This window comes from Cibotium barometz, chromosome 24, assembly GCF_041138505.1.
Source record: "Cibotium barometz isolate CiBa-2024 chromosome 24, ASM4113850v1, whole genome shotgun sequence".
Taxonomy (NCBI): Eukaryota; Viridiplantae; Streptophyta; class Polypodiopsida; order Cyatheales; family Cibotiaceae; genus Cibotium; species Cibotium barometz.
The window spans coordinates 16,818,362-16,828,902 of NC_141069.1; the positions used below are offsets into that span (position 1 = coordinate 16,818,362).

Genomic DNA, 10,541 nt, shown 5'->3' on the forward strand with positions numbered 1-10,541 from the left:
CTCTGGGATGGCTGTGCTGCTAGAGTCACAGGGAATTCTTTACAAGGCTTGGGTATTTGGTGGTCACATAAGTTTATCCCTCCCCTAGCTCTAGAGGATCCTAAAACAGCTAAAAGCTTGAACAACAAAGGTCTCAAGAGTTTGTCTGACTACTGGGCTCCTACTGGGATAGGGCCTTACTGGGATGGAAGGACCTTGGTCAAATAGTTGAGGAGTTTGATCTAAATTCTAGGGAGGGACGTTTGGTTAGAGTAGTGCTGGATGAGGTCCAGAAAAGCTGGTATTCTACTGCTTTTGATGAGTCCTGTTGGCTAAACGACTGGGTATGGTATAATGGGGCTAAATTGGATAAAGGGACTACTAAAGACTTGTATAGGGATTTAAGAAGGACTGAGGAGAATGTGATGTATTGTAATAGGATTTGGAGAACAAGTTTGGGGCCCAACACTTGGAGGAAAAGATGGAAAATGATCTAGAAACTGGAAATTTCTACTAAAGATCAGATCTTTCTTTGAGGGTTTGTATGGGTGCCCTTCCTCTGGGGAGTAAACTGGTGTAAAGGAACTTCACTAATGGGTGTTGCCCTAGATGCAAAACAGCTTTGGAAGATGAAAAACATGCCTTTTAGGATTGCCCTACTATCAGAAGCACTTGGACCAGAGTTAGTAGATTGGTATTATAACTGTATTGGTGTGCAGGCTTACTGGGGGGACTAGGTATTAGCGAGATGGAAAAATAATGAGGAGATTGTGGATGATATTTTTAACATAATTAGATTCTATTGTTTGTGGGAAATATGGAATACCAAAAATTGTGTCTTATTTTAGAAAACAGGTGATACAAGGTTGGATACTACCGGTTTGATGTATAAATGTGTACATATGTGTTGGGTTATACTTTTAGTCAATAAACTGAATAAAGAAGGGATGCTACAGATTATTCATGTTTTGCATGCTGCCATGTCTTGACACTACTTGGAAGAGGATCCCTTCAAGCATACTAGGCTGAGCCTATCCTTGTTGATGTGTATTCAGGTCATCTCTGTGCAGAAGCCAAGGTGCAGAGACCAGTCACGTTTGGGTCCAAGGACCAGAAGATGGTACAGGAAAGTGAAACAAATCAAATATACTTATGTAGCCTTCATTGAAAATCCAACACGTGCAAGACCTGTGGTCAAAGTATGGTCAAGGAAGGGGGATGTTTTTGAGAAAGGGGATGTTTTTGAGGATCAGTCATCCAAAGGATGTATTACTGAGGCTCTGATGGAAGCATGCATTCAGCTGGGGTTTTTGACTTCCTTGGAAAACTCTTCTTTTTGTATTTGAAGATGGGAGATGGGATATGATTTGTAACATGTTGAATGGGGTTTGAGGGTTGTCAAGTTGTTATTTGAGATGTAACTGCCTTTTGGTATATTAATACATATCTATATTGGTTTAAAAAGAAGGAATTATAATATATATCGGTCGAGTACAAGGGTAGCTATGGCAGGGGGAGGGTCAGCGTTCAACTTTTGGGATTTGAAAGGCAAAAGGAATGGGAGAGAAGAAGAGTAGGTGATTCCATGGTCTTCTAGAACTTGGTACCTAGAGTACGCCTGAATAATAAAAGTAGTAATCGTATCGACCACAAAGACCCCCCCCCCCCCCCACAAAAAAAAAGAAAAAGAAAAAGTAATCGTATCGATCCCGAATCCCGATAGCATTGTGCAGGCGCTGCTGAAAGTCTTAAATCGAAGTGGCGTGCCCTGCGGGTTTTTCTTCTTGTAATTGGACGCTCATGGGTGCCGTGGCGGAAAGGAATGGGGTCCACGAGGACTTTTGTGGATATCACAAATGGAATGGAGTTGCAACTCTTGCAGTATAAAAGCAGGTGGGCTGGATCCCCGTGTAACTCTCTATCTCTCTCTCTCTTTCTTGTTTAATTTGAGCTAATAATTGTTAATAATTATTAGCAATATTCCTGCACAGCAGTTAGTTAACTCTCCCGGCAATGGCGATCGAGGTGTTCAGCGACAAGGTGGAGTGCAAGGTGTCGGCCAAGAGGCTGTGGCGCGGGGCCTTCGAGGACGCCCATAACTGCCTGCCCAAGGCTCTGCCGCAGGTGATCGCGGGCGTGGAGTACGCGGGCAGCGGCTTCCAGCCGGGCTCGCTGAGAACCATCCACTTCCACAAGAGTATGCATGCAGGCTGGTCGATGAATGAATTGATTTATTTAAATAAGCAGCTATAAGCTGCATGAGCAGCTTCGCGCTAGCTGCATAATGAATTGAATCATTGTAAATTAGATAATACTGATGACAGTTTTCATGGCTCCTCGCAGGCCACGCTGAGCACATTGCGCGAGAGAAGCACCCGGAGCACGTGGTGCTGCACATCAAGGAGAGGCTGGAGGAGGTGGACCACCAGGCCCTCAAGCTGAAGGTGGAGGTGGTGGAAGGGGGCTTCCTGGGCGTCCTGGTGAAGCACTACAAGTACACCGTGAAGGTGAAGGAAGGGGCGCACCCCGGCACATGCGTGGTGCACTGGTCCTTCGAATATGAGGCCCTGTCCGAGAAGCACCAGCCCCACGTCCCTGCGGCGCTTAAGGAGGTGGTGCCCCTCAGCTTCACTGGAGTGGAAGCATACCTGCTCGCCCACGGCGACTTATACACGGAGTGAATCTTGGAGCTGGCCCCCCTCTCTCTACCTAGGCAAATGGTTGTTTAAATACGAAGGCTTCTCATGAGGTCGGCTGCTCTTGAGCAAACGATTGAGCGAACGGGAGGGACTACCATCTTGGTTTTTTGGGCGCTGCCGTTTTTGTATTTCTTCATCGAGGGGGAAACTTTTTATTAGTAATAAAGAGGTTTATATACATATGTGTGTGTGTGTGTGTTTTTTTTTCAAAGCTTGGATATGTACATGCTCGGCGAGAGTGTTGCCTTTGTATGTATGCTCCTTGCTTTAATTACCATCCTACGTGGCAATATGGGGTGTTTACATTAACAATGCATTGCATTAGCTACACTACGCTCGCTCGCATGTCACTCTTCCCCACTTGATCAGAGGGCTATAGCTCTACCCACAACATTGGGAGGATAATGTTGCATTGCGTAGATTTTCGGGGACGTAGAGTCATGCACAACATTAGATAGACGAAACTTTTTCTTTTTCTATTTTCCGGCTCACCTCTTGGAGTGATGTTTTGGGGTCCTACATGTATGAATCATCTCCATACACTACACACAAACCTCCATGCATTTCTCCACATATTAATGCATCCAAACAAATGTGAACTTTGAATGAAATAAATCACTTTCAAAACTTAAGTTTTGGAATGTAAGGGAAGAGTAAAAAGGAAGTAAGTGTTACAAATAAAACACTTTCCTCTTGATAGCCATTTGGTGCACATAGGGGTGCATAAGTTGCTTTAGAATATTCTTATAGCTTCCAATGGCTATCTTTTACACACGCACACACACACACCGACCCACCCACCCACACACACACACACCCACCCAAACACACAAACTTATAGTGATGTAGGGTGTGTGTGTGTGTGTGTGTGTGAAAGATAGCCATGTCTGCTAAAAAGACTAAGTGGATAGAGAAGATGAATGAGGAGATGATGAGAGGGAAAGTTTATTTTGTGTGCTAAATGTTCTAGCAAAGAAGAAAACTTGATAGAAAGTATGATGAATTGTGTGTGTGTGTGTGTGTGTGTGTGTGTGTGTGTGTGTGTGTATGTATATGTTTGTGTGTGTGCATGTACACACACACACACATGCACACACACACACACACACACACACACACACACATACTCTGAATTCTAGTGCCGTTTGGCATGATATTTAGACCTTAACAATGTTGGACCGTAGTATGCACGCTAAATGGCTATGGACCATCGGCTTTGTATCTTGTGCTCCTGTAGAGTTGCTTTAGAATATTCTTATAGCTCCAAATGGCTATCTTATACACACATACACACACACACACACCAACTTATAGTGATGTAGGTGTGTCTGTGTGGGTGATTGTGTGTGTGTGTGAAAGAAAACCATGTGTGTGCTAAAATGGCTAAGGGGATAGAGAAGAATACTTTATGCGCTCCACAGGGGTGCATGAGTTGCTTTAGAATACTTTATGCACTCCAAATGGCACTCTTTCACATAAACACAAAAACACACACATTTTTTATGTATTTTAAAAGGTTTTATGTGTGGGTATTTACGTGTGTGTGTGTGTGTGTGTGTGAGAGAGAGAGAGAGAGAGAGAGAGAGTGTGTGTGTAGAGCCTTTTGGTGCTCATAGGAGATCACAAATTCTACATAACCTCCTTATCGCGTGCCAAATGGCCATCTAAGTCTTGCCTTGTGTATATGTGCATATATGTATCTGTGAGATGGTGCATGTGTGTGTGTGTGTGTGTGTGCGCTCACGAGAGAGAGAGAGAGAGAGAGAGAACTTCAGTCTCTCTCTCTCTCTCTCTCTCTCTCTCTCTCTCTCTCTCCACTAACAATAGAAACTAGCTTTGAAAAAAAATAGTAGTTTCTATTTTCGGCTAAACGTTAAACCTCAACCGTATGATCGGCATATCACCACACGTGTATGGTCTCGAAAGACATGCCCAACGAATCAATTTTTGAGTTTCAATTCGATGATACCATGTGTCGAACGGTACTCATACACGTGTAAATCCAAGGTCTATTTTGCTAAACTAAACTCGTGTTTGCTGTGAGTTTATTGCTTCATCTACTTTAGTAAGCTTATAGGTACATTTAAATCCAAAAACTCCCACATGCACACCCATAGCCATCTGGCGCATATTCTTAAGTGGACAAGTTAGCACCAAGGGGGGATGTTGGAAAGGGGTGCCTGCATGTAGTTAAGTGCACTTGTGTAGTGATAGTACTCGGATGGGTGACCTCCTGGGAAGTTTTTCCCTCATTACATTTTAACATCATAGCCATTTAGCACACATAAGTGTTTTGATTCTCCTTTCTCTCTCTTATATCGCTCCAAATGGCTATCATAGCCATTTCAATCGTATTGGTGCTTTGATTCTCCTTACTCTCCCTTGTATGGCTCCAAATGGCTATCATAGCCATTTCAAGCACATTGGTGCTTTGATTCTCCTCAGTCTCCCTTGCACATAAGGTGTTTTGGCATTTTTTCTAAGAGAAGGATATTTGCATTTTTTTATACTACTAGTTGCAGAAGAGGAGGAGGGAGCATTTTGGTTGTTGAGGTTCATAAGTACTTGCTCAATTGCAGGATGGGAATAGGATACATGGAAAGTGTACACGTTCATTGGGTAAAGGTAGGTCCCAGTGGAGCAGCATTTTGGAGCAGATGATTGACATCAAATTGTGCTTTGGTATGATGAGTTGTGGATGGTTGGTTCCACCTGGACAAGTGACTGGTTGGTTGGAGGCTTGCTAGCTGGGGGTGTCAGGTTTTGGCAGGAGAGATTTCTTGAGCTCAATGGCATAGTTAACACCAAAGAGCTTACAAGATGTTGCCATGTGATTGGGTAGGGGTGTGTGAGTAGTAGTCCCATCACGTGAATGGAGAGTTATGGATACAGGTTTTAAAGGTCAGGTGCGACAGAATTGTCAGCTACAGTGTTGGAGGTATGTTTCTTCCACTTGGAGTGTTAACAGGATAGAGAGGCATTCCTGGAATGAGGGATACATGGAGATCCGAAAACCTTCTATCTGGAGATTGGTGCTCAACAAGCTCAGAGTTGGAGGCTTGAGTACTAGCTGATGTAGACATTGTGGGCCTCTAGGGTGTCTACAGGGGGTGCTAAACAGGGAGACAGTTTAGCAGTGTTCTCTAAGGAGCAGATTTTTTTTCTTCGAGAGGTAGATAGTTAGATGACGTCCTTTTTTGGGATGAAGAGGGAGCAAATTGTGTGACAAGTGTGATGATATAGATTGGGTTGGAGATATGGACATCTAGTGGTTCATTTTTTGGATTTTGCTTAACTTCTAGATCGGAATAGTTTCTTGGAATAAGTGCAGAGGCAGGAGTAGATCTACTTCTCGACTTGCTTTGGAGGTCTCCTTTTTTCCATCTCTCCTTGGACTAGTTTCTCTCCCAAGATCTAAGAGGGGGTGTTAGCATTATTCATCTCTTGGTAGTGTGTCCAAATTGAGTATCAAGGGTGCCCAGATTTATCCTGGGTAGCACCATATTTTTCCTTCTGGTCAGGGCCCTTGGTTGTAGGGTTTGCCACCCATTTTCACATGTTTATTATTAGCTACTCATGAGTCCTTTTTAGATCAAGTCGGTCAGCTCTTGCAGGGGCTATAAAGGCCAGGCTCTTATCTCATTTGTAGATACTTTGACATGGGCTTCAGTTCTTTCCTTACAGGAGTAGTTGTTCATCATGCCCTCACCTACCAGGACCACCCCTTGCATAGGGATGTTTGTATCATTGCTTCTTCATCATTATGCAGATTCATTTCTTTCTCTATGTGCCTATGTCTCACGCTTTCCACTGTGCACTTTGACATGTGCATATGCTATTGTCACTTTTATTCCAGCACATTTTGGAGGCTCATGGCCCCTACTTTGCAAATCACGGAAGCTTAGCTATTTGGTTGACCCAAGGCATGGAGCAGTCACATTGGCAAGCTTGTTGTGGGTTTTAGAAGGCTACCTCTCATGGTGGTGGAATCCATGAAGTCAGTGCATTGAGATAATTACTCATGTCGTGGTATAGGAGGATTGGAGTTAGGATAGAGTAGAAAAAAGAAGCCAAAGCCAATAGAACACAATGAATTCACGGGGCTTAATGCTTTAAATATTGAAAATTCTAAATCAATGACTTCAGTAAAATTTTGATTTGTTTCAATTTATGCTTCTCTATCACCTCCCAAGGATACTTTCAAACTTTTAGACACTAAAAACATGGCCATAATAGAGCTGAATCAAAAAAGTCCATACTCCATAAGTGTCATTGTATTATATAAAAAAGTGATGCTTTTACAACGATGGATAGGATTCTACTACTACTCTTGATCCTACCTAGCATCCTCTGGTGCTTGAAGCTTTTGCCTCTTTCTAGATGGCTTGGCATCATCTTGTTATCATAGAACAAGTGGAACTCTTGGTCTTTTGAATCTAAGAAGCTTCCTTTTGCCATATTCACTTAACATCTTGGGATCCCTGATTCCACATGTTAATCCATATGTGGTGTAGGCTAAGTACTATTTTCTCCTTAGAGAATACACTTTGGGGCCTCGCCCGAAGGTTTTCACCACTACCTGCTTCTTTAGATGCATGATTTTATCTACATTTCACATGACAGGGAATCCCCCAGGATATCTAGATAATGTTTTGATTGCAAATAATGGGAATTTAGCTTTGTCCTTTGAGAGATTTAAGCCAGTTAATGTACTCGCCCAGTTATCCATAAGCCAACAAACCAAATGCACTATCTAGCAGCTTCATCACAATATTGAAAATTATTTTAATCATACCTTCTGATTCTCATCTTTAGTAAATCATTTGTCCATAAGTTGATTGATGACTTGGCATCTTGGATAGTTGAAGACTCCTCTTCCCTTTACGGACTATTTAGTCTTTGTTGAACATCTTGAAATTCCTCTTCACTAGGAAGGTTGGCTTCATAGTGACTAGCATCCTTATACATCATTGATAATATCTGAGCAAAAGTATGGTACTCACTGTCCTTGACATTTGAATCCAATAGAAGATACTTATCCACACTTGGATTGACAACAACGAAATCATCTTCTTCTTCAAGATTATGTGCGATGATGGTGAGATAGTAGTCCTCCCTGATGTCAAACAACGCTTGAATATCTATTAGGAGGACATATTAATGGTCAATAAGGTTGGAACGTGCCCTATTTCCACTACCGCACCAGGCTCCTCGTGAGCAGCTATAACAACTGGGGTGCCTTCTCTTCTGAGGGCATCAATATCAAACTGCTTACCTAGTTCCCTCTCCGAGGCAAAGTCAATCTCCTCTAAAACCTAGTGAACCTCATCATCTTCTGCTCTTAAAGGTTCCTCTGACCTTTCCTCATCTCCTTATGTTAAACCTTTCTCATCCTCAAGCAACAAATGCAAATAGCAAATAAACCAATATAACACAATATGGGGGTTTCAATTTGTTGGAACTCTTTTCATCGCATTGTAGTGCATTGAATCCAAATATGTTGTTGCGTTTGTTTGATTTTTAATGCAACACAACACGATTTACTGGTTTGAATATGTTGTTTGTTTGCATATAGCATTGTATTTGGGATAATTTTTCATGTTTGAGTTTGCTTCATTATTGATTCAATACAACGTGATATGGAACATTTTACGTGTTGGATGTCCTCTTATCGCGTTGTAGTGAATTTTATAGAACATGTTTTCATTGTTTGTCACTTGACCCTTTTTTGCATGTCAGAGCTCCTTTGTTTGTGAATGTAGTACAATTTGATATGGGGGATTCAGTGTGTTCTTATCGCGTTGTAGTGATTTTTGTTAAAAATTTATCCTTAGTAGTCCTTTAAGTCTATTTTGCGTGTTGTAGTTCCTTTGATTGTTAATGCAGTACATTGCAATATGGGGGATTCAATGTGTTTGAAGTACTTTCATTGCATTGTAGTGAGTTTTATTAAAAAACTATCCTTCATGGTCCTTTAGGCCTATTTTACGTATTGGAGGTCATTTCATTGTTAATGCAGTACAATGCGATAATGGGGGATTCAGTGTGTGTTTGAAATCCTCTTATTGCGTTATAGTGAGTTTTGTTCAAAAATTATCCTTAGTGGTTCTTTAAGCCTATTTTGCGTGTTGGAGTTCCTTTGATTGTGAATGCTGTACAACATGATATGGGGTATTCAGTGTGTCAAAAGTCCCCTTATCGCATTGTAGTGAGTTTTGTTCAAAATTTGTTCTTATCGTTCCTTTGAGCCGATTTTATGTGTTGGAGTTTCCTTTAACAACACGAATTTAATACAACACATATGTTTGTTTTCTACATATCACGTTGTAGTGATATTTATCCAAAAATTTTCCTACTTGGTCATTTGAGCCATCCGTCTAAATCTTTTACAGACGGTGCGGACACAAAGAAGACATCGAGGGTCTCCTCATCTAAGGATCCCAAAATAGGGTAGAAATCTCAGAAAGATAGACCAAGGAAGAATATTTCCAGCCTTCGCTCAATGAGGACTCGAGGATACGAGAGCAGCAAAGCTCCATCTTACGTGAGCTGCGAAAGGTGCAAAGGCACATGCAGTGCGCCATTCCAAAGCTTCCATTCCAACGCCTTGTCAGATCTATTTGTGAAAGGAACTATTATAATGTGCATTGGCAGGCCTTGGCATTGGGGTGCTTGCATAAGGCTAGATGTAAGACTATATAGAGCCACAACAATTAAGACTCTAATTAACAATATTATGCCATGAGAGCTTGATATGCCATATGCATTAGTGCCCCTCCACAATGGCCAAGACCAATGTCGCTGCCGCAAGACAATATTCACAAACGCCGCCACAAGTGATAGGGAGTGGATTCACCTTGGAGATTCGTCGTCCCCTCAGAGGGAGCAAGCACAACAAGAGCACTCCCCTGCACAACAAGAGCAGGCTTCCCATACCAGACAATAATATTATGCATCATGTTGAAAATACAAGTGAATAGGGTGTGTGCGGGAACAAGCCCTTGGTTAGAGGCTGTAAAAGAGGATGTATAAATGTGAAAGAACCTGTGAAAAGGTGAGAAGAATCTACTGGGAGAGAATAAAGGGTAGCATGAGAAGATATAGGAAGTGTGGAGATATTCTGGGAAGTGTGGAGATATTCTGGGAAAAGTGAAGAGGTGGAGAGAATCAGGGAAAAGAGGTGGAGTGAAGCATAGAGAAATCAATGGGATTTGATGCTTGATGTAAACTCTATAAATTGAGGCATTGCCCTAATGAGAATTTGCTGGTTTTTGAGTATCCATGCCTACATTAATCTATTTGCTAATTACATCTTAATTATTTACTAATCACTTTGTTGATGATGTTGATTCTAGTGTTTGATCCACCATAGCACATCACAATGATCAAATTTCAACATGGTATCAGAGCCATACTAATTTGTGAGCCCATTATCTTGCTAATTATTTTGCTAATTAGGATTAGTAGAAAATTATAATTTTTCCTCTTTTTTCAACTCACCTCTGTACCACCAGCTGGTGGAGGAGCTCTAGCTCCTTGCATACTCAATCATTGGCCAAACCCTTCTAGCCCAAGGTAGCTAACCCAAAGGGGCTCCAGCCTATGCAATCAAAAGCGCAAACCGCCCACGCTAGCTCTCAATTTTTGCAGATTTGCAGGCGTCAATTTTCTGAGGGGAATTTGAGATCTTCTCTTCCACAAGTCAAATCAGTCTAATTCCTCTTAGCCCCGAGGGTTTTCAAGCATGCTCTACAAGCTGGTGAAGACAGAATTTAATTTCATCAAGTCTACAGTGAGATCCAAGCTCTTCATCAAATCTGCAAGTGACTTTGGTAAAACAGAGATTAAGCTTTCAATATTTGG

At 41.8% G+C, this 10,541-nt stretch overlaps 1 protein-coding gene across 1 annotated transcript; it reads left to right on the top strand.

Moving 5' to 3' along the window:
• Positions 1-1,903: 1,903 nt before the first annotated feature.
• LOC147624945 (major pollen allergen Bet v 1-D/H-like) lies at positions 1,904-2,858 on the top strand. The gene is made up of 2 exons (XM_086818891.1): positions 1,904-2,176; positions 2,323-2,858. Exons 1-2 carry the CDS (start codon positions 1,993-1,995, stop codon positions 2,658-2,660), a joined length of 522 nt encoding a protein of 173 aa, XP_086675017.1. The 5' UTR covers positions 1,904-1,992; the 3' UTR covers positions 2,661-2,858.
• Positions 2,859-10,541: the final 7,683 nt, after the last annotated feature.